Source organism: Elaeis guineensis, chromosome 1, assembly GCF_000442705.2.
Source record: "Elaeis guineensis isolate ETL-2024a chromosome 1, EG11, whole genome shotgun sequence".
Lineage (NCBI taxonomy): Eukaryota > Viridiplantae > Streptophyta > Magnoliopsida > Arecales > Arecaceae > Elaeis > Elaeis guineensis.
In genome coordinates this window covers 151,752,363-151,777,549 of record NC_025993.2, presented here as the reverse complement: position 1 = coordinate 151,777,549, position 25,187 = coordinate 151,752,363, and the positions used below count along the sequence as shown (strand labels likewise).

Genomic DNA, 25,187 nt, shown 5'->3' with positions numbered 1-25,187 from the left:
GACCATGATCGGCTAATAAGCCCTCTCCTACCTGAGCACAGGCTAGAGAGGGTCCAAGTTTTTTTTTTCTTTTTTTTTTTTTAGAGAGAGAGAGAGAAAATTAATATTAAATAGACAATAATATAAAGAGTTTTTTTTTTAAAAAAGTGCATTATTTGCTTAATAGAAATAATGCTATTTTATTGAAAAAAGAAAAGAAATAATTCAGGGAAAGAGCTGATTGTATTGTATTAAGTCATTTAGAAAAGGAGATGTTTATGATGAGGGGAGAAGAAAATTTTAGTAGCATTAAACTTGGGAAAAGAAACCAGCGCAACAAGAAAGAAAGATATATACACCTTTATATTTTACAAAAAAGCTAGACTAAGAATATAATGTCCATATCCCTAACAGTTGAGAAATTATTACATGAACCAAGTTCAGTGGACCAACCTAAATCCCGGGGCGCATGTATGGTAGATAACAAGCCCCCCTCATTTTTTTTTTGGGTAATGAACATATAAAACTTATTCACAACGACAGAATAATATACAAAGATGACATAGTCACATGGTAGAGCATGTGTTGCACATACAGAAGTAGCAGTAGATCTGTCAACAAAATAGGAATTCAAAAACCCAAGAACAAAAGCCCAAGAAACCAAAATTGTGATCCAAAAACCATTGAGACACTACTAAAAAACTATAGTACAATGGAATGATGTAGCCCTAAAATTGAAAATGGAATATATTGCAGGAATTGTAGCAATAATTAAAACCAACATCCAACAACAAAGAGTCCAGAACAATGCCAATGCCTCGCATATAAGCAATAAGAGTAGGACATATCAGCTGCATTGTTGACAATCAGGCGCCAAAAACCGAAGAAGCGTCATAGATAACACCGAAGAAGAATAATATGCCCGAGTAAGTGGAATGAAGAAACAGGCACCAAAGTACTGAAGCATAGGGGATTGAACGGTAGAGACAAGTTGTGCAATAATGTAGAGTTAATGTAGATATTCCTTTAAGACAAGCAAGATGATGATGAGAATGGCAGGATCCTTGCATAAGATTTGGAAATATAAGAACAAGCACCCTGTACACATTGGTGTATAATGCTGTATTCCAGAAAAGCATTGAAGCATGCACATAGTATATAAGATTCTGAAAGCATAACGTAACAGGATCCTTGCATAAGATTTGGAAATATAAGAACAAGCACCCTGCACACATTGGTATATAATGCTGTATCCCAGAGGAGCATTGAAGCATGCACATAGCATACAAGACTCTGACAGCATAACGTAACAGGCATCCCTCATTTGATATTGAATCATTTAAATAAAAGGGGGTAACGTGGCGAGTTTGAGTCATCCGATGGGGCAACGGATCTACGGATCTGGTTTATCTAATAAATAGAGCTAACCAGCAGTTTGGCCCAGCCTAGGCCTAACCGATTTAAAGATCTAGCTAGCCTTACGCGCCTCGGGATGGCCCGGACCAATTCCAGCCATGTATGTGCGTGACCTCGTGGCCTCATGTGGCGCGCAGAAGCAGCGTATCTTTGAGCATCAGATGGCCGCTGAAGCCCGATGGAAATATCTTTCTTTGAACCCACTCTCCCCTCCTTCCCTCTTCCTTCGACGAGGGAGCGTTGTAAAAACAGGGAGAGCGAGGGCACAGTGGGAGGCGGAAAAGGCACGAAGGGAGAAGAACAGCTCAGAAAATAATGGATTCACTCGTTCTCTCGGATGCCCTTCTCCCCTCTTCTTCCTTGGGTTTGGCGCCCTGCCTTCCCCTTCTCCGCCGAGGAATCCTTTCGACGCCTCGCCTCGCCATCTCACGGCGAACCCTCAGAGCGGGTCTCACGGCGGCATCCGGCAGGCCCTCCGCCATGGCCAAGAACGGGGCCTTGATGAACGATTCTACGTCGGTGAGTCATCTTTGTTCGCTTCTATCTTTCTTGGAGAGTTTTATTTGTCCGTGTTGATAATTTCTCGTTTTCTTCTGCTGGAAAATCGGTTCTTCAACTTTGGAGTGATCACTGGCTTCTAATTAAGCTTATTGGACCGCATTTCTTGGAAATTATCTTGAGTGCTTCACGCTTGAATAGTGGTTCTTGGACGTTAGAGTGACTGTTTTTTTCTTCTAGTTTTGCTCAGTGGACTTCCTTTCTTGATAACTACCTTGAGTGCTTAACGTTGGAATATTGGTTCTTGGACGTTGGAGTGTTTGTTTTTTTATTCTCGTTTGGTGTGTTTGTTTTTTTTCTCTCGTTTGGCTTAGTGGACTTCCTTTCTTGATAACTAGCTTGAAGGCTTAACGTTGGAATATTAGTTCTTGGACGTTGGAGTCATGGTTCTTGGACATTATATTGAGTGCATAACAGCACTTTCTGTACTCAATATTTGGTCTTGGGGATGAGGGAGATTTTGCGTTCTTATTATAATCTTATTGTTTCGATGATAGCACTGGATGAATATGCAACCAGGCAATCATTTTTGTCCACATGTTAATTAACATAATGTGTTGTATGATGGTGAGTCCTAATCCATCCCAGCTTTACGCAGCCAGCTTATCTGTATCAAGGTATTATTAATATGATATTGCTATTCTTTAATACTAGCTAGAAGTCTAAATTTACCCCAACCCACTTTTTGAGCAAGAGAATCAGATAAAGTCCAATCCTTAAGTTTAGCCTTTTAAATTAACAGAATCTTGGCTGAGGGAACTATGCAACTGTTAGAGGTCTTGTAGCTAGGTAATCTGTCTTTAGCTATGTGGTTTAAGGAGCTCTGTCATGGTAAAAACAATATTGTAAACAAAAAGTACTGGTATATGGTCAAGGATTTTGAAATGATTAAGGTTCATAATAAGCTGATACTTATGTGCAGCATTGCGAATGTGTTATTAGCCCTCTAAATCCTCATGTGATGCACGAGGGGTCCACTAAATTGAGCCTATGATAGTTGATCGGTGGAACACTAATTTTTTTGAGAAATGCAGAAAGCATATATATGCAAGGATTCAAGTAATTCCATGGGCCTAGAAAGAATGATGGTTAAAATGTACACCGCCAATTGAGTTGAAAAGTTGATCTTACAGATTTAGTTACAGGAATGAGAATCTTGCTGATTGGAGCGCAAGGAGAAGATCATGGTCAAGGAAGGTAATTGTCGTCAGTGCCTAAATGCAGTGATGTAAAAGAGGGTTGTGGGTTGGTTTACCAAGAGGAAGTAGCAAAGCTGCTTAAAAAAATTTGTGCCATCACAAGTGCATCATAAAATCAATATTTATCAAGTCTGTTTCCTAAGAAGACAAATAGCTTAGCAACTTCATTTCAATGGATTGTATTTATTTCTAACTTCTTTATGAACATTGTGTATATAAATGGGATTTAATATGGATCATAGAATCATTCGTCATTGGCAACTGAATAAAGACTGTAGCATCTTTTTAGTGATCTTTGTTTCTATGTGTCTAATTATGAATCTCTGTAAAATAATTCTCAGATGAGAGGCTAGTGAAGAGAATTTGGTCAAGGGACTTTTTTGGGACCAAAATTTACTTATTTCCTTGTCGTTTGTCTGTGTGATTTTACCAAAGTTGCCGTGTGTGGAAATAAATGCAAGAAACGAAACATAAGCTAGAGATGGAAATTCTGCTCAAAGAAAATCTACATGCAGAAAATGGGAAACGGCAACATAGTATATGTAAAAGATTATTATAAAATATGAAAAAGTAACCCAGAAATCAAAGGAAAATCATAGAGAAGCTAGTCATCTAGGAACCCCTTTTTATTGTTTATCATCTTTCTGTCTCTTTCATAACACAGAAATTTTATATCTCCCATGGCAAAGAGGTGCGTAATCAAGTCTTTCAAAAGAAGGTAAATACCAGTATGACACAACTCTCGACAAAATTTTTTTAACACAACTACTATAATGTTCTTGTGGCTCACTTTTTTAACAGCATGGGGGGCTTTGGTGAAGTTGCATATCAAGTGGGTAATTTTTTTCTTTAAAGAACCTTTCCTTTTCTTTTCTTTTTCCTTGTCCATTGAATCCTCTTATTGACTTATCTTTATATCCTATTTAATGAGGGACTTGGTGAGTGGTACAGTTGAAGTAGAATAACGTTGGACCACTATAAATAGCCATAAATAAAGAATTGGTGACTTACGCAAAATAAGAAGTTTCTTTCCCCATGAGTTTCCCATGTGAAGCTCATCTGTTTTCAGCATGCTTCTTGATGACTATATCTTCTTATCCAAATGTGATGTGGTGGCGGACAAGAGACACTTGAGTTCTCTTGGAAACTTGAATTATGCTTTTCACAAAACCTGCTCTGCATCCATTTCCCAATTCAGTTTCTCAAGAAACTCCAGTTGGAGTCGGAAACGTATTTCCCAGCATCTATGGATTCTACAAATTGGCTTTCATTTCTCATTTTAATCTGCACATGTTGATATAGTATTGTTAAGCTGCTGCCTGTAGTGTTGTTTCTTGGTTTGTTGGTTTGCAGCAAAGCAATGGCGTTTATACAGTTGGAGATTTTATGACTAAAAGGGAAGATTTATACGTTGTAAAGCCTGCATCTTCGGTTGATGAAGGTATTGAATGGTATGTTGGTTTGTATCTTTGTACATTTAATTAGTTGCTTACGACATACATTCATCATGATGTCAACAGCATTGGAGATGCTAGTAGAGCATAGGATAACTGGCCTTCCTGTGGTTGATGATGACTGGACGTTGGTGTGTACCTTTTCCTTTTATTTATTTTCACTAAGTTTTTATTTTCTTGGTTGCTTTAATATGATGGATATGAAACTTTTCTGTGGTAAATGATTCCATCTTTGAACTTCTTCATCACTTTAACAATTGTATTTTCTATATACTTTACAATCGACATGATTATTATGGTTGTAAATACTATTGTTCTACAGATTTAGGAACTTTTTTGTTTGATTTTCAAAATCTCCCACTTTCCTCCTCCCTTCCTCTCTGCCCCCCAACCTGCAGTGGTGGATGAACAATATCATGATTCATGAATATGCAAAACTAAATGATTATGTTAAGAAAGTGATGATTCCATTTTCCATGTGATATCATTAGAATTTGCAGAAGTAAACTATTACTTTTATGTTAAGCTTGAGAGAAACAAGAAAACCAGATTGTCATTAATGGAACTAGATCTTGACACATGCATAGCACATGGAGACAAGTTTTTCCCTTGAATATCCATGGGAGGTTGGTGCACTGATTCTCTCTTTCCCCCAACCAAAGCTCAAAGAGAAGGTGTGGGGTGTGTGATTGAATTTGACTAATAAAGATGGATAGGAGTTGTATGTATTTATTCTCCCCTTTTATAGATGTTTCTCTTATTGATAAGGCATGATTGTGATTTTATTTTATTTTTCATAATACTAATCCTCCTTTTTTTGGATTCTCAACCAATGCAATAATCACAAAATAAAGTGATTTTAGTTTTCCTCTCATTCTTGATCATGTGAGACACTTGAGATGGTTCAACATCTGATGGATGGATATCTTAAATGAGTTTTTGTTATATATAATATCAGACGGTATATGGAAGAACCTTGGATATCATGAAGACTAAAGGACCAATGCCACAAATAATGTTTGTGTTGTTCTGCAGTAGTTGGACTGATACGGTATATATTGAAAGGAGAATAGATTGACAAATGAACACATGCAGTTTGCAAGTCTGCTCACATATGTTTGTCTGTGTTTATTTGTTTGTGAGAGACAGAGAGAGGGTGACAGAGAGAGAGAGAGAGAGAGAGAGAGAGAGAGAGAGAGAGGTAGAAATTGAGTGTTGTAAATGTCTGGGCGGTTGAGGTAGAGAGTGCCATAGATATCCATGGTTTTTGCAATAAGATGTGCACTTCGCTTTTCGTTTTCTTTCATTAACTTTGGATGGCGGTATGTAATAGCTGGATTTCTCTTTTTTTTCGATTTGATCATAGCCATGCACTATTAGTTTGTTATAGGTAAGTATGGTTCTAAAACTTAGTAGAGAAGACCCACTAACAACCACTTTAATATAATTAGTTCACTAAGCTGGAGTACGCTGAAATTCATGATCAAAATGCAATCAACTCAATCGGACTCTCCCTTTAGATATCAAAGTACCAAATCTTCAACGTCAACTCTAACAATTGCCTTCAAGAATGTTATCAAAAAAGGGCTGCTTCAGCACCTAAGCAGCCAGATAAATGACTATGCAGTGCAGGCCCTGTAGGGTGCCTCACCACATGAACAAATCTAACATAAATATTTAGCAGCTTTTTTAATTTGCTTAGCTTTTGAACTCCATGTGAAGACTTGAATGGTTATTTAATTTGCTTAACCACTTAAATGGTTATTTGGTAGTTGGTTTGAAAATTGTCATGTGAAATTTTAATATCCATGATTATTGATGTAATGATTGTACAATTTAACATATGCAAAAGTTATAATTTGTTCTTTTCTATGTTGTGTTGAGCGGTTTTAGGTAGTCCACATCCTAGAATTTCTTTCATCCAAGTATACATTACATTAAAAATACTAAGATCAGAAACATTAATTTGGGGGGACCATTTGTTGTATGCAGAATCATTTTATCATTTTAGGTTGATGTGGACAAGTAATAAAGGATGATGCCAATGTATGGATTGATTGATAATTTTAATGGCTTAAAAAAGTAAATTATGATAGTTTTCTTCTTCTAAGGAGGGACATCTAGAGAAAAGTATGTTATTGAGGGGTTTCTTTGCATCTTTGAGGCGTTGTAGAGCTACGTCTGAGTGGTGGGTGGCCTATTATAGTATGCATTCCTTAACCTTGTTATTGCTTTAAAGAAAGGTCGAGAGAGAGAGAGAGAGAGAGAGCAAAAATAGAAGTTTTTGGGATTTTTTTTATTATATGGCTCAATGGTCAGATCAATTGTATTGGCTCAAGACTTCGCCCAAAAAGACAAGTTGAAAGGTGTTATTTGTATTCCTTGATCATGTATAAGTATCCAGTATTTATCTAGTGCATAACTAATGTAAGATTAAATTCATGCACACACGAATCCCACATACCCTCCTCTCGTTTAAGCTTTAGCATCTTTATCAGGATGTAGGTCCAAACTTATTCAAATCCAATCCCAAATACCATGATCAGACCATGATGTGCCTAAAATAGGCCTATGCTACAACGTCCCCTACTTCACATAGGCCATGGATTGGGTCCGCTTTGATACCAACTCTGTCACGACCTAAAACCAAAATAAATTAATGTTCTGAGTGTGGCTTATAATAGTGCAATGACAATCATAATCTACAGTTTTCAGCATTACTTAAAATCTTTCAAACTTTATTCCAACAGCAAAATATTATTTGAAAATACTTTCAAAGTTGCTATGACCTCAAATTGTAAACATAACTAACCTTATGTTTGGTTGGCATCATGAGAGGATGGGGTTGAAAGTACAAATGGCCTCCATTCACCGTTTGGTTCAAAAAATTTTAGAAAGAATTGATGAAAAGGAGGCATTGTCGGATTGTCCATTTACCCTAGAACTAATTCACATCTTCCTAACTTGGGAGGATGCAAGGAAGGATGGACGGAGCATATGAGGGATGGATTTTTGTATTAACAAAATTATCACAAATTAATTTTTTGACAAAATAATAACACTTCTTCACTTTTTCATTCATTTTAGTTATATATATTTTTATTTTATTTATACTATTAATCCTATACAATTAATTTTTTTATAATTATTTTAATTTTAGTATATAATTTATATTTTTATACATAAATAATTATAATTTTTTTCTATTTTTTATTTATATTTACTATTTTTAGTTAACTATTTGTATAAAATTAATTAACTATTTAAATTAAATTATAAATTAATTATTTATTTATATTAATATATTATTAAATTAAATTAAATAAAAATAAAATATTTATATAATTTTTGTATAATTATATATTATAAAGATTATAAGTTCATACAATGCTCTATTTCTTAAGTATAAATAAGTATTATAAATTGATAATAATAAATTTTTTTATCAAAGAGTAGTTTAATAAAAATATCATATAAATATCATCCATCCTCTATTTTATTCCTCCCATATCAAACAGAGGAGAGAATCATTCCCATCCATGCTTCTTTGTTTCACCAAACACATGGGAGGATGGATGGAAGATTCATCTATCCTTTCCCTCATCCATCCTTCTATATTTATCCTTCCTCTAATCCATCCTCTATACCAGACAAAGGTTAAAATCTTTACTACAAAAGATATCTCAAATTCTAAACTCTAACTAAAATTCAGAATTATCTCTCAAAGTTTGCAATTAAGCTGAAGCAAGTAATAGTCCCTTGACCGTAAAGGTCATCAACATAAAATAAAGAATAATATGAAAGACTCTTCCAACATCATCAATAAATTAGTCATCCATCCATCGAGCCATTATTAAAAGACTAACCTTTATCCTCAATTTGTAATAATAAATAATGAGAGCTCAATTGCCTCATAAGTAAACATTCATGACATATCAAATAGCTTAAGTTATGAGGTAGAAATTTGATTGCAAAAAATAAAATAACATGTATTTACTAATCAAATCAAGGATGAGATATAAAATTCTTATAGAGTGAACGGAATTCCATGACAAATGGATGATCATCTGGAACGACTCAATATCCCATCTAAAAAGGCTAGCTTGAAGGTATTTATTTGGATTCCTTGGCCCTATATAATTATCCAGATCCCCTAGCATAGAACCAATGTGAGGTTAAAAATATGCTCATGCGGGTGCTAACATACTCCTTCCTTTAATATATCATGTCCTTATTGAGGATCAAAATCCAATCACAAACATCATGATCGGATTGTGGTTAATTCCAAGGTTGCAGTGTCTCCTAGTTACATATGGGTTGTGGGCTAGGTCTACTAGATATTATTTGTAACAATCCAGGATCTCACTGAAAATGATTGCTTAGAAAATATTACTTGGATTCCTGGATCCTGTATAAGCTCTAGCATTCCTTCTCTCATTTAAGCTCTAGCATCCTCGCCTAGTTGAGGGTGTAAATCTCATCACAAATGCCATGAATTGCTTGTGGTTAGTCCAAAATGGGCCATGCTACAGTGTCCCCTAGCCCATACAGATCATGGACACGGTCCACTCTAATACCAACTCTATCATGATCCAATCTGATGATGAAATCATAATCCATAAATTTCAACATTCTCTAAATTATTTAAGCAGTAAAATAATATTTAAAAATACTTTCAAAGTTACTACAACCCCAAACTGCAAACAGCTACGACAAAAGATATTTCAATCTCAAACACTAAAATTTAGAATTTGTCTCTCAATGTTTACATTAAGCCTCAGCAAGTAATAATCCCATGACCCTAATGTTTGGCAACATAAAAGAAAGAATAAACTAAAAGACTTTTCAAATAGCTTCCAATATATTAGTCATCTATCCCTCATGAGCCATTATTAAAGGACTTACCTTTATTCTCAATCTTCGATAAACACTGAGTCTGTTCAACCTTCCACTAAGTAAACATTCATAACATATCAGAGAGGCTTAAATCGGAAGATAGAAGTTTGATAACTAAACAAAGAAAATGGCATATATATATCAGAATCAAATCAAGGATGAGATATAAATTTCGCACAAGTGAACTAAGATCAATCACAACCGGATGCCAACAAGTCAAGTGTTAATTTAATTCAATTGAAGTCATAATTTCACCATATTACTAAAGACAGAAATATGTCAAAACCATACAGGCTAAATATAAATGGACTCCCTAACAGATGGGGCACACAAACTCCCATGGGCACATAATTTCCCCTGAGCAGACACACACATACAGAATAGACTCCCCAGTCCCCACTGAATAGGTGGACACAGCATTGGTACCAAAAGCTAACAACATGGCTCCTGTTAACTAGGACAATCGTCATGTAATTCTGACCTTGACACACACAAGTCATATATTTATATCACATCAAATCATGTAGGAGCCATAAGAATTTTGAGACATATGGAATAGTTCCAAAAATTAAGTGTTCGCTACAAGCATTTTTTTACAGTATAATGAGATAAAGCATAGTCAAAGGTACATGAAAAGGTATGTCATGACTCATGAGTGTCTACTTATCGCTCATACTCCTCTTGTAGACCAGCCACTAATAGCTTCCAAATAAGCTCAAATAGTTCTCAATTAAGTTCTAGAAATCATTTACAATTATATTTAATAAATAGCATCCAAATTGCCTGCCCTAACTTTGACTAACTTGTTTTACCACTTGATAGCACAGTCCCTCATTATGATAACCCTTAAATTAAGGCTTCCTATGATTCAGAAATAGCTCTATCATAATCCCAAACAATTCCTAGGTCTCTAGACAATCAATGTATATGGTAAAAATGAAGAAATCTATCATTACTACAAATCTATCATTGCTGACAGGAAAGAAAGATAGCTATGAAAGTTTGGCCTAGGATTGGAAATTTTTACTTTAATTAAATCTGGATATAGGCCTTCAATCTTTGAAAATTTGGGTCTAAAATTCTATATCTACCCTGGGTTTAAAAAAAAAAATTGTAATTCAGCCTTCAGGTATACTGCCCTGTAGATAGATATAAAAATAATCCCTTAGAGAATTAGATCTTGCTAGTTTCAGATTAAAGTTCTATATGTTGAATAAATACATTAAAAGAAGCATAAAACTTAAACTTTAGGGCAACCAACAGAAGGATTTAATTAAATACATTCACTATTGTCTACAACAGGTACCAATCTAATCTTTGAAAATCCTTATGGCTGAAACTCCTTTTTTGCTAAAAAATTTAGAAGACTGGTCTCCTAAATAAATTATGAAATGATGCATACTTTAATCAGCAAAGTGCCCTACAAGATTTTCTTCTTCCAAAAACCAAGATTTTGTCCTTTCATTTGAATTCTTTTCAACCTCTATTCCATCCTTTTTTTAGTCTTGATAACTGTGCATTCCTTCCTTTTTTCTTTTACAATGCAGTAGAGAGAAAGATAGGGTTCTCTAGGGTTTGTCTAAGTCCAGCACTCATGCAAAATATTTAAAAGTTTGGTCGGATTTAAGGAGAGCCCATTAACTTGTTATGAGCTGCTATAAGATGTCTGCACAGCAGAGCCAACTTAAATACATAACTTGATAATTTTAAATCCAAATATGCCAAAATCACTACTCGTTTCGAAGCTCTCAAAGTCTACTTTAATATAAATTTGTTTCACTCAAAAACACTGTATGGTTTTTGAGTTATGGTCGATTAAAGCTTGCTGGGTCGAATCCTTGGCATGTACCACTAAATCTTAAGTTTTCATCTAATGCCGCTATTTCTTAGTAACATTAACAAGCACAAAATTAAATACATTCACATAACAATACATACAAATAAAATAAATAAAATATAACATTAGATTGAGAAATGTACAAGTTCTCACGTCAATTAAGTTTTTTTAGCTGAACTTAATGAGAATATCAGCAATATATTTAGGTTGGTTCCATTCTCGTTGATGCAAACAACAAATAATGAGCATTTAAATTCTTAATCATTTCCTTGAATGATGTGAGTTCTGCAATGATATCATGAGAGTTGCTTATTGCAATCTGTCATGATAATAATAATAATCAGCGGTGGCGGCAACAGCAGTAGTAGGTGCTAGGTGCTAGTTGACCAATCTGGTTGAGTCTCTGTTGGTTGTAAAGGAGATGTGGGTTCAAATCCCACCTTCTTGAGGGTATAAGAAACTCTACTTATGTGCCATTCTATTTCGGGTGTTTTCTCATGTGGTATAAGGGTTTTGGAGTAAAGTATTATTTAGTCATTACCTTATAGCTTTATGAACTCTGTCAACTCTAGCTTTGGAGTTCTCATTCGTTTGTTTTCATTATTCAACTTATCTCGGCTTTCTTTAACTGTTCTATCATGTTAATTTCCCATTGTCTTTACATTTTGAATGATTCCTTACAAATGCCTGTTTTTTCCCTCTCTGCAGGTAGGTGTAGTTTCAGATTATGATTTGTTAGCACTGGATTCCATATCAGGTTTCTATCAAACCTTCCTTGATTATTGTGGCTCTTTTGTTGGTAGTGGCATTTCTGTCTTTTGCAATAAAGTAGGCTGGTCTACTTAATACCATATATCATTGAACATAAGAGCATGCTTTTCTAACCACCGAGTTGGTGAATGACAAACTTGTTGAATTTGCATTCAAAAAGATAAACTCTTTGAGGTTTCTATCAGGAGCATGTCTCTTCATTCATCGAGTATTCTCTTTTATTTCATTTTGTCGGTTGGAAATTCGAACTCAATGACTAGTTTCTGCATTGATTTCTAATGTCCTAGTTCTTCGTAAACAGTGAATTACTACATTATTCATGGGATAAACATTGAATCTTTATCTATCCTTTTTTTTTTTTTTGCAATTGTCACATTCAGAATTCTGGCAAGATTTTCTATTGAGAAGGTTGTCAAAATTTGCACCTAGGTGTAGACGCCCTGAGAGGCCGTGTGGCCTAGGCGATGCTGTTTAGGCAATTTTATCTAGAATTAGTATAAACTCCATATAAAAATGAAACTCTCTTGTCTCTTCTTTTGGTACTTTTGTTTGTTGGTTGTTTGTCACCTGCAAAAGCTATATGGGAATGAAAGTAACACAATTTGTTACTTTGCTAGACCCAAAAACCCTAAACTCACTCAATCCATCTCTCTCTCTCTCTCTCTCTCAATGCATGATCGGTCAAAGAGCTGCCTTCTACTCCACTAGCTGGCACCCTCCTATCCAACATCTGTGGGTTGTTATTGGATGTACGCATAAAGTATCTTCTTGATGGAAAGGGAACAAGTTGAAAGGTCATCTTGTTGCCAAAATCTATACACAAAGACAATGGGGTAGATTATTTAGAAATCTTTTCCCCTGTGGAATAATTAAATTCTATTTGGGTCACTATAGCTATTTCTATCATTCAAGGGTGACAATTTTTCCAACTTGTTTTCTCTTTGGTGCTATGAGAGGATGGAACCATAAAATCTCAAGAAAAAAAGAACCAAAATTATATGCATTTATTCAAACTAGGTGTTAAAAATGCCTTTATTCATCATTAGAAAGAGTGTTATGTGGAGTGACAACATGGACATATTTCTTAGGTTGAGTCACGCAAGGTGTGCAGACCAAGGAAAGTAATTTATGGTCTAAACTCTAAAGTATAATCATTGAGCTTGGTTTGATCAACTGGATGTTGAAGGTGTTTGGGTTTGAAAGAATTCAGTTAGACAATTTTGCCCTTGTTAAACATGGCACATGAGATGTGATCATTGTGGTTGTGTATGTATATTAGGGATGCAATTGAGTCGAGCTGAGTCGAGTAGCTGGAAGCTCGATTCGATTCAAAATACTCGGACTCGAAACTTGTCTTGAGATTGACCGAGCTTTAATATCTCAAGCTCAAGCTTGACTCGATGAAAAATAGGCAAAACTCGAAATCGACTCGACTTGACTCAAATATCAACCGAGCTATATTCGAGCTCGAGTTCGAGTTCGAACTCGAAATCAAGCCTTAGCCTACTAATAATATGTATATTAATATATAGATTATAAATAAAAATAATATTATTAAAAATATATATATAAATTTGAGTAGGCTCACGAGTTTTCGAGTCGAGTATCTTGCTACTCGAACTCGACTCGAAAAACTATTTGAGCTATTTTCCAGTCGAGCTACTCGAGCTTGATTCAAGTTCGATATTAATTGAATGGAGTCGAGCTTGAGTAGCTCGCGAACAGCTCAACTCATTTGCACCCCTAATGTATATCTTAATAACTATAACTCTATAAGTGACAAAAAGGTCTTGGAAAAGTAAGCAAGCATCTTGAAGAATACTTTTATATTAATGACTTGGCACCTTTGATGTGTGTTATTCTTTATGGGTAAGGTGGCTGCATACAGAGGTCGTCTTAGTCCATCATGAAGAAGGTATATGTTGGACGTTTTGACAGAAACTGAGATGCTTGGTGCTTAGCCGGTGGATACTCCTATAAGATCCAAATATAAAGCTTATATTGGATGAGGGAGACTTGTTCAATGATCCCAGTTTATAGAGAAGAATTGTAAGGGAACTTCTCTACTTGACTATCACTAGACCAAACATTACATATCCTTGAACCTTCCATTGATGGCAGTCATCTGTACACCGAAGTAGTTGAGAAGATGACCAAGCAAAAGAGTCATCTATAAACTCACTGAAAATGTCCATTAAAAATTTTTCTAGTGTTGATTGGGCTAAATCTTCTTCAAATAGAAGGTCTATGAGATGATATTATACTTTGATTGGAAGACAGGAAGTGACATGGAGGAGTAAGAAACAAGGAGGTGTGGCTAGGTCAAGTGCTGAAGCTGAGTGGTGCGCATAGTTTGTGAGAATCATGTCTTGTCAAGACTCAAGACAGAATTTATATAGCAAGTAATCATGTTTTTCATAGTTGAGTAAAAAGCATTAGACTGTCACATTATCAAAGAAAATGTAGAGAGCAAACAGAAGGTTACTTCATTTATCAAAATAAGGAATCAACTTCTCATAGATCCTCAAGCCACCATCATGTTATTTCTTCCATGTTGGGCTTTGGAGATATATATGCTCTAGCTTAATTGTGAGTGTTAAATATGACCTTTCATTGTTATGAGTTTTATTTTATGGGCCCTGGTCATGTATAGCTGCCTATATTTGATCAACCCTTTAGTATAGGGTTATTTTTGTGATGTGGATTACTTGGTTTTTTTTTTTTTTTTTTTTTTAAAGAGGAGGATGCATGCTTCGATTTTCTGATCATGCAATTGTTCGCTTCTCTTTTCTTCTTCTTCTTTTTTTTTTTCCCTATTCCTTAGAGTCCAGATTAGCATCCTTTTGGCTTTTTCAGATATTTTTGCAGCTAAATAAATGGACTTTTGGGTCCTTACACTGCTGCAGTAGGGGCCCCTATCACAAGGACCACTCGGCTGCCTTGACAAGCTTGTCTATTGTGCTTTCCGTTCTTGCTTTATAATTCTTGTGGAAATTGATGGTATTGAAGATTTTCAATTGTTTCTTGTCAAAACTATGTTGTTAATTTACATATTTGTCAAAATTACCTTTATAACAAGCTTTTTATTGCAAATAAAGTCTGGTTTTTGAGTTCAAACAATATATGTTAACCAACATAGTGATTTGAGAAATTTTACAAGGGTAAAATTTTCTAACATTTTGAATACCTGGTATATAATTAACATCAACTTGATACTGAATTAAGGAGATGATAGAACATATTTTGACGTTATTCTCTTTCTTTTTTTTGGAAGATTATTTTCTTCTTAATCAAGGTTCGCTGTACCGGTACCGGACGGCGTACCGGTCCTGGATCGGTACGGTATGGTACCGGTACCATACCGTACCGACACACGGTACGCCTAAGCATACCGGTCCGGTATCGGTACACAATATTTTTTTCGATTTTTAATTTTTTTTTTGGATTTTTGAAGTTAATAATTAATAAATACAACTTCAATATGGCATTATATTGCATATTATTGACATATTTGGGTTCAATTTGGAGTTAGGTTGCGGTACAAAGACTCTTGATCCAAAATTTTAAATATATATTTATTTACATTATATTTCAACTATGTCATCTTAAAACTAAAGAAAAAATATATAAAATATGCATTAAAATGTATCTAAATATTTAAATACAAAGCGCAATAACTAATATACGAACCTTAAGATGTACTCTGCATTTAATTTCTTATCGAGTGTCTGTGATGCTCGTAGATGTCTGGATCATCAATATAGTCTGAAGGGATATCAGTCCAACCCTCTAGTCAAGCTGCACCGTACTCTCGAATATTCATCATCCCATAAGGCATCCTCTCTGGATTGTAAGACATCTCAGACCTCTCGTTAAAATTCTGACTCTGAGAAGTATCCTCGAGATGATGGTACGGTTGTGGAGGAGTCTATCCAAATATGTCAGTAGCAAAATCTGATCCGTAAGATGCTCCAAGCTGCATATGGTAGTAACCACTAGAAGATGATGCCTCGGATGCACCATATGCATATGGATCATAAGGTGGCTATGGATAATAGGATCCATAATGCGAGGATGATCCAGATACATCCATGGACCTTACTCCACATGCAAGATCGTCCGTAGTATATATATATAATGAAAATATATGCAAGTATAACAAAACACGATAGTTTAATGATAATTAAAATAATTATATATAATTTTAAAATAATTTTAATAATTATTTTAAAACTTATAAATTCAAAATAAATATGTTATATGCTTCAAATAATATTTTTAAATTAACTAAAATATAACATTATTTTTATATATTTTTATTTTATAATTAAATTTTTTTAATTTAAATAATTAAAAAAATAATTTTTTTAATTTCAAATATTTGAAAAAAATTTGAAATTAGATTTAAGTAGCTTGAATCATTCTAAACATGATTCCCAAACTCTAATTTTTTTTCTAAAATTTAATTTTTTTTTAATTATAAATAAGTGAATATTTAAAAATATTTAAAAAAATATAATTAACGAAAATTAACAATTTTGGTGTCATCGTGTAGATCTTTCAAAGATCTATCACATATAATTAAATCATACCAAAATCATAAGATTTGGGCATGATTTTCTTCTATTTTTATTTTACCTCATTTTTATCCTATTTCTAACAACAAAAATAAAAAAAAAATATTTACTAACAAAATAACAGATTATCTTACCTCCGGTCAAAGATCAGCATCTTCTCAAATCACTCCTCTAATTTCACGAAATTTTGCCTTCTTTTCTAATTTTTTGGAGGTCTCAACGATTAAGTTGTCCACGACCATGGGTGTTCTCTGAGAACTCTCAGAGAACACCGGAGGCCTGGTGCTTATTAAAGCACCAGGCCCTCCCCCCCATGTGAAGTGGGCCACACCCATTTCTCTCCCCCCTCCCTCCCTCCAACCACGTGAAAAGGCCCCCACCTTCCCCCTCCCCCTTTTTCTCTGGGCGGTACGGTTCGGTTCACCCCGAACCGGTCCAGAACCGAGCCGTACCATCTGGTTCCGGGCGGTATGGGTCCGAACCGGACGGTTCGGTGCGGTTCGGGGTCTTTTTTCGAAAAACAGGCCCGAATCGGACCGGTAAGGGACTGGTCCGGCTCGGTACGCCCCGTATCGGACGGTTTGGCCCGGTACGGTGAACCATAAATCTTAATATATTATTATTTTCTTCTTGTCTTAGTTAACAATTTTTATGACAAGCTAGCAACCATAACCAAATGATGAACATTATGGATCTCTTTAATCAGTGATATCTAACTAACCCTATGTTTCTTATTTTGCTAATAACATTATATGTTTCATCATTCATCAACGGACCTCATACCTTCCAGGTCTCATTGTTTGTTGTACTGTAAGAATTTGATGGGTTATTCATGTATCTTATCCTATTTGTCCCTTCTATAAAATGATCAAGTAGCATTGACCCTTTATGGATCCATATAGAGCACAAATTATATCTCTTTGTGGTTGATGTTGAAATACACAGGTTCAGACATTTTCCCTAAGGATGGGGCTCGTTATAGATGTACTTTTGGATCTATTGACCTCTCACACGTTTTCTTTTAAAAAAGTGTGTTAAATTTTTATTTATAACTAGTATACCTTTATTTCTTAATAAGGAAATAATTGCATTGTTTTGCCTTTAAATGAAAATATGTTCAAAAGGCAGACCATGATGTTTTTGATGGCCAATGTACAATAGTAGTTTGAGTGTTATTTCTTTTTAACTAAGTAATGCAAATGAAAGAGAGCAGTATTCAGTTAATGGATCAGAAATAACAGGCCTGTAATAAGATGTATTTGTAGAAATATGAACAAAATTGGAAGCATTTGAAAAGAAATAAAAAAAGAAAAAGAAAAGTGAAAAAAAGTAACTTTTTAATGGCTGCTTCTTTCAACTTCTATATATCAAAATTTGTTTAACTTTGCCTTCATCCTCTTTGTCTAGATTCTAGACCCTTTCCAAGTTAGGGGAACCTTGGAGGATGGGACTCCAATTTCAAAGTATGAATCCTAGACTGTAGGTAAGAAATTCAAATTTGGAGTATATGGGAAACATTGCTTCTTTATTCATTGTCCAAAACACTGTCCTCTTTAATGACATTGTTGGAAAATGTAATAAACCATGTGCCTTAACCATAAAACAAAATAAAGATGGTAAGGAGTCTCCTCTATTTTTAGGAGTAAAATCTTCGACAATTTTCTAACAAATCCTAGAAAGTTGTACAAGTAAACAGACAGCACGTCAGTATACTTTTCTCTTCATGTCAAGGTACCATTTTTCTATATCTTTTAAGATGGAAATGTCAATGCTTTTATTTATGCATAAAAACAGGAATGGAAGTTTGACTCATTTTAATACTATTATAATATCTTGTTTATCTTTTTGTGCTTAGGGAGTGGACAGCCTGATACAAGCATGTTTCCTAAGGTTGACAGTACGTGGCAAGTATGTGAGAATTCTTTTGTCCATCTCGTAAATTTGTTATTTAGTATTGATTAATGCGCCTTGTGTTGTTAATTTGCCTTTTGTATTTCCTATGACACGTGATTTTGACCCATCAATAGTACAAGAAAAATGCGTGGTTCATGAGAAGAATTAACTTGCTTTAGCATAGGCTTTCCCAATTTCTAGCATGTCTTTGATAGCTTATTATGTTTTTATCTCATATTATTATTCCTTATGTGGTGGGTTGGAGAGGTGGTTAGTGATACTAATTCATAAGTGGTAAAATCCTTGGTGTCTTCTTATTGGCATTGAGTGTATCTTAGACACAATAAAAGTAAGAAAGGATAGAAATCATTGTACATTGTACAAGTTGATATCTCTGCGCTTACCGAGAATATCGTACTGTACCCTGAACCGGTACGCGGTAGGGGCAGCCATGCAGGGGTGGGGGTTGGGGTGGGGGGATGCGTATGAGTTTCAGCATGCCAAACTGACCCTATATCAGGCATACCAACATTTTTCCACGATGTTATCGATATTGGACAAACCTTGGATAGAATTAATGTTTTAACAGCTAGTAAAATTGGTGAATCTTGAGGTACTTGACCTATTCATTGGTATTACATGGTGGAAGCTTTATTTACCTTTACCAGTTGTCTTATTTGGCATACAATATGTTTTTAACTTGATGATGGTATTGCTCCAGTTGGACTGGAAAGATGCCTCATAGTATATGTTGCATGAAGCTAAGCATGATTAGAAGTGAAAGTTTGAGTTTATATGAAATGATTGGAACCAAGTACTTTGTGTGTGTGTGTGTGTATGGAGCAAGTTGCTGTAACTAGCTGATTCTGCTGATAAAGTGCTTCTCTTCAGAATGTACCTGTGGAGCATCACCAATGCTTTTGTGTCGAGGCTATGCCCTCCACTATCTTTTTTGTGGTGAGAAAATAATGACTATTTGCTAGAGAAGTGTAAAAACTGGATGGAGAGAACAATTTGTCCTTGCTAGCAGATTCCACTGGAGTATTTCTGTTTATAACATACTTGTAGAGAATGCCAAGCACTTTGCAACAACTCCATAGTACCTCCCTGTCCCGTACATCTACTCTTGGTCTCAAAGCAGTTTGTTCTGGAGTCCTCTTCCAACCCCATATCTTATGCTGCTAATAGAAGTCCAAAGGACCTCCCCACCTCTTGTGATCCTTTCAGATAAGTCCAGAACATCATGCAAGAGAATTAGATTTTGAGGCAAAGTTAAAGGCATCCACCTATTTTGTATAGAAAACAAGGTGGAAACGATGTTGGAGAAATGGATCCTATATTCCAATAAATTCTGAGACAAATTATTCTGCACACATCTAAGTGACAAGATTGTCATAAATTTTTCTAATGATAAATGACCACTTATGATTAAAATTTCCACATACATCAAATCAAAGATTTAATTGGCATGCAAAATATCCTTTCAAGGTTGGTTAAACTTTAGGTAAGTTCCTAATTAAGTGGTTGAAATTGTTGACCATAGATGGGACATGGGTCATCATCAAAGAACAAGAACTTGCCAAGTATGATAATTATGATTAAGGAATGCATACTTTTTCACGAGCTCAAGATCTTTCAAGAGGGTGCAATTGATTTAGAAGCATATTTGGAATTAGGAGTGCATCCAGTGAATATGCTTTGAGAGTTGTGAGTGAAACCACCAAATAAGTTTTAAGAGTTTGGATATAGACTTTGCAAGAAGGGGGCTGGTTGCAAGAAATGGAGTTGGCACAATTTGAAAGTTACCTATCTATGTTGGATTTTATTGAACTAATTTTGTTACTACTGGAAATTTAAGAAGTTCCTGGAATTTATGAGGAGAGTCTGCTGTAAGTTGTAATTTATCATCTGATGCAAGCTGAGATGGTGGACTATTCAGTGAAGAGGAGTAGAATAGGTAGTGGGAATCACTCTGCCATATGTCACATGGAACCATACATTAGAAATAGCAAAGCATAATAAATTATTCTCGAAATCTTCTGAAATTCTGTAGCTTCTATTTCTAAAATTTTTTGATCTAAAAGGATCACCAACCTCAATGGGGACCATTTTAACCACTACGGGTATCTAGAAAGATTAACAAATTCGATGTGGACCACTTCGGCCATTATGAGTATGTAGGAGGATCGCTAGACTTGATATGTATCACTCTGGCTATTATGGATATTCAGAAAAATCATCAAATTCGATGTGGATCACTTTAGTCATTATAAGTAGGGTTGGATAGGGTCCAAGAGTAAGATCCATCATATCAGGGAGCTGAATCATGCGCCTAACTTTAGGAGGTATAATTTGGTCATACAACATTCAATTAAGATGATTTCTTTTTGAAGTTGTATATCTTTTCTAGATTTACCGCTATGGGCTAACTCCCAAATTTTCATTTTTTGGGCCCTAAAATGGGTTGGTCAAATCGAAATTTTTCTTTTTTAGAAAAGACTTTGACTTGATGTTATCTTCTAGCCTGTGAAGAATTAGATAGAGCGACAGAAGACAAAATTGATGTAGAAGTTGAAATCTATCTTCTGTGTAATTTTATTAATTTTTTATGATTATTTATTTTAGTTATGCTTTTGATTTTTTTTGGAGGTTTAGTTCTTTATATAAACTAAAAGAGAAATCCAATCCAAATTGTAGAGGCATGGACTTCACTACTACTATAAATAGTGGCTATGTATCTCGGTTTATGATGTAAAGTATTAATTAAAGAAAAAATGACTTAAGCTCTACTTTCACAATTCTTCCATCTTGTTCTAAATTTCTTTTTGATAGATACGAGTTGAGTGGGTTGAGAAAATTCTTCATTCTCCCTGATCAGATCAAGTTGGTATCAGAGCTATGCTTTTATCCGGTGGAATTCTAACTTGATTTGATTGGATTGAGTTCTCTACATTTATGGAATGCTTAGTTTGTGGTCCAGATGCATGAGTGGTACAAGCAATTAGGAGAAGGGCTATCCATACTTGAAGTATGTTGAAGGATAAAGATGAATATGGTCGCTAGTTTTATCTCGATGGATGATGAGAATGTATGTGTCATCGAGATCGTATCTTGATTGGCAATGCCTTCAACACAAGCATTAGCAACTCCTGTAGGAAGATGTTTTCTACGTTTAGAGATTAAGATCTACATCTAGCAAAGAAGATCAAGGATAGAAACCATCTACAAGTAAAGCCAAGCGGTTCAACTATGAGGCAAGGAAGTATTTTTCCATCTTTAGTTCTGATCTAACATGAGCTAAATCCTCTAAACAAAGGAAGCTTTGATCCTGGAGGATCACCAAACTTGATGTGGTCACTTGGGCCAACACGGATATCTAGGAAGATCATTAAATTCGATGTGAATTACCTTAGCTACTATGGATATCCAGAAGGATCACCAGATTTGATGTGGATCATTTTGGCCACTTTAGGTATCTAGAAAAATCATCAAATTTGATGTGGATCATTTTGGCCACTATAGGTATCTAGAAGAATGGCCAAACTTGATGTGGATCATTTTGACTAATATAAATAAGGTTGGACAGGGTCCACAAGCAAGATCTGCCATATTAGGAAGTCGAACTGTATGCTAAACTTTAGGAGGCCATAACTTGATCATATGACATCTGATTATAGATGATATTCTTTTTTAAAAAAAATTGGATATCTTTTCGAGATCTACAACTTTGGGTCAACCCCCTAAGAGATTGAATCGGATTGAATTTTCATTATTCGAGCCTTGAAATAGGCTGATCCAATCAAAACTTTTCTTTTCAGGAAATATTTTAATTGGACATTATCTCCCAATCTGTAAAGAATTAGATGGAGTAATAGAAGGTAAAATTAATGTAGAATTCGAAGTTTGGCCTTATAAAATATTTTCTTATTTAAGAAAATCAATAAATGACAAAATGACAGAATCACATATTTCTAAAATTGATATGGCCCCATAGGTTAGTTATTGTTGAAAATCAAAAAATGGCTTTTGCTTTCAGATTGGTTTTAGGCACATCTGAAATATTTGGATTTGGTTTTGGTGTTCAGTTTGAAACTTGAAATCTTGGAATTGGAGAAATGATCTCTCATGATTTCAGATCATTTTACAGTGGTCTTTCGACATGGTGACAAGTGTCAACCTCGGGCTTGGTCCTAGGTTTGTGGCCATTTTTCATCTTGGAAAGTTTATGAGCTTGCATTGTAACCCAGAAGGCCAGTTGTTGAAAAGGGAAACCTATCTTCTTGGTTACACTATTTATGGTTCATGCAACTGGGGAGCAACCCTACAAAGTTGGCCTTACGTACCAAATCTGGATGATTAGTATGAAGACAAGGTCAACATGGGAGCTGCACTGATCCCTGAAGCAGAAAGTTTATCAAAGTAGAACATGTTCTATCATAAAAAAAGACAAAAAAATAAATAAATAAATAAGGAACTCACTCCAACATGCTGCTATCGTGTCAAGAGATCTAACTTTAGTGGGATTCTCATTAGATTGTGTAGCCTTTTTTGGGACGCCTTTCTAGTTCAGCTCAGCTACTTTTGCCATGCAGGATTACCATATGATTAGTTATGTATGGTTGTGCTTATTTTTAAATGGTTTAATTTTCACTACAGAATCCAGTGAGATTTATTGGTGGAGTAAGATTGTACATGGGCTTATAATTGGCATTATTTTCCTCCTTGTGCACACCTCTTAATTATTATGCATAGTTTTGTGCTGAATAATTATATGGTAATATATTCTACAATGTGCTCCAGACTCCTGATCTCTATATCATTAATTTGCTGCAGACATTCAAGGAGATCCAGAAATTGTTAAGTAAAACTAATGGTAAAGTCATCGATGATGTGATGACACCTTCTCCCCTTGTGGTTCGTGAAACAACAAACCTTGAAGATGTTGCAAGGTTCTATATGCTCGACCATGGTTTTAACAATTAAATTGTACAAACTAAAAGCTGATCTGAATCGATGTTGCTAATAATTAAATTGCAGGCTATTACTTGAAACAAAGTACCACAGGTTTCCTGTTGTTGACAGTGCTGGTAAATTGGTATGCAACTTGAACCTCTTTGTATTCAGTTTGCACATGTTCATGTACTTTGTTCTGATACATTTTCTATATTAAAGATTGGTATTATTACGAGGGGAAACGTCGTTAGTGCAGCACTCCAAATAAAACGTGCTAGCGAAAAGAATTCTCAGCTATAAGATGGGATGAGCTTCAAGCATTCACCATCAGGAGGTCATGCAACTGGTCTATTCATCCTATTGGATTTCTGATATGTTAGGAGATCCATTGCAAGCATGCAATAAAGAGGGATTATGCTCGCCCCACATCTTAATTTATAGCATAACTTTGTTTTCTGATGTACATATGATTGATTATATATGTGTTTCTTTTTTTTAGAAGACACTGAAGTTCCGACTCCAGGTACTCAGCTATTCTTTTGGATGGGCAACCGGATGGTGGAAATATGTTGTTTTCAAAGCCATGAATGAGAAGCAATTTTCAGTTGTGCTATTTTTTATGTAAAATTTTTCATGTCATTCTTATCATCCAATTTTCTTTCTGTCATTAGCTATATCTCATCTTGATAGATTCTTTTGGATCAAGCAACCTGAAAGGTACTTTATGTGGGGTTATTCTCTCAAATACACTTATCGTGCAGTTAAGCTGTTGCTGTCTGTAAATGATCAGTTTGAGTTTAAGTGGAATGACTTGCAGGCAAAGCAAATAAATGATAACTGAGATGTTTTGCCCCATTTGTTCTTCATAAGGCATTGCAGTGTCTATTGAGGAATATTGAGAGCTAAACCTGTCAGTCTTTGTGGAATTCAATTTCGGATCTTGATGCCCCGGACTGGGCTATCTTATGTTATTAAGGCACGTTTGGTGTTGCTTTATGTATATGTTGTACTGTTGCAGCCTTCAAAAGAATATTTTTTAAAAAATAAATATTTGGTAGTATCAACTGAAGAGAGCTTCTGTAGCAAAAAAGCAACACCAAACATGGCTCAATATCTGCTCTCGCTTAATATTATGTTTGACACAAGGGGGTGTGGAGTCTTCTGGAACAATGATAGCTTAAAATTAAGTGCTTAGAGCTTTTTCTGAAGCAATATAGTTTGCTCCTGGGAATTTAAGTGATTACCTAAAAATGGAGAGCTGTAAGGACCCGGTCCCTTATTTTATTTGTATGAATTTTAAAGTATCAAAAAAAAAAAAGTTTTTGAGCCTCACGTGCCCATCTTTCCTCCATTCCAATCGGGATTGGAAATCTAGGGCTCGTCGGAGCTCTAGATTATAGCATTAAATCTCTCCCCTTTTCCTCTAAGCATCTTGTGGTAGAAGCCCCTTCCATTGTCGTCATTCTTAATCAAATTTTCTTTGATCTTTCATCGAAAATCTTCATCATATTGCTAAGAAATCTTGTTGGAAATTATGGTAAGGGGCCTCAAATTTCTCTCTCTACTTTGTTTCGATTCTTTGGCTGTGATTGTAGTGGGTTGGAATTGACCAAGTGTCGGATTTGGGTTGGTCGAGAGTACTCCTTTGTTTCTT

At 35.1% G+C, this 25,187-nt stretch overlaps 1 protein-coding gene across 2 annotated transcripts; it reads left to right on the top strand.

The window, feature by feature from the left end:
• The first annotated feature begins 1,592 nt into the window (after positions 1–1,592).
• Positions 1,593–24,386, top strand: LOC105033441 (CBS domain-containing protein CBSX1, chloroplastic). 2 transcript variants are annotated; one of them, XM_010908258.3, is made up of 9 exons: positions 1,593–1,914; positions 4,506–4,593; positions 4,673–4,737; positions 12,048–12,096; positions 18,543–18,595; positions 23,414–23,529; positions 23,618–23,675; positions 23,753–23,867; positions 24,036–24,386. In XM_010908258.3, exons 1-8 carry the CDS (start codon positions 1,711–1,713, stop codon positions 23,831–23,833), a joined length of 714 nt encoding a protein of 237 aa, XP_010906560.1. In that variant the 5' UTR covers positions 1,593–1,710; the 3' UTR covers positions 23,834–23,867; positions 24,036–24,386. The 2 variants fall into 2 exon arrangements, with proteins under 2 accessions (XP_010906560.1, XP_010906559.1); XM_010908257.3 differs by having other exon boundaries at positions 24,033–24,386.
• Positions 24,387–25,187: the final 801 nt, after the last annotated feature.

Excerpts from the sequence above, each read along its gene's own strand:
- LOC105033441 (XM_010908258.3), top strand. The coding sequence starts at position 1,711 with ATGGATTCACTCGTTCTCTCGGATGCCCTTCTCCCCTCTTCTTCCTTG. Across the intron at positions 4,738-12,047 it reads TTGATGATGACTGGACGTTG|GTAGGTGTAGTTTCAGATTA; the intron begins GTGTGTACCTTT and ends CCCTCTCTGCAG. Across the intron at positions 23,530-23,617 it reads AACCTTGAAGATGTTGCAAG|GCTATTACTTGAAACAAAGT; the intron begins GTTCTATATGCT and ends ATTAAATTGCAG.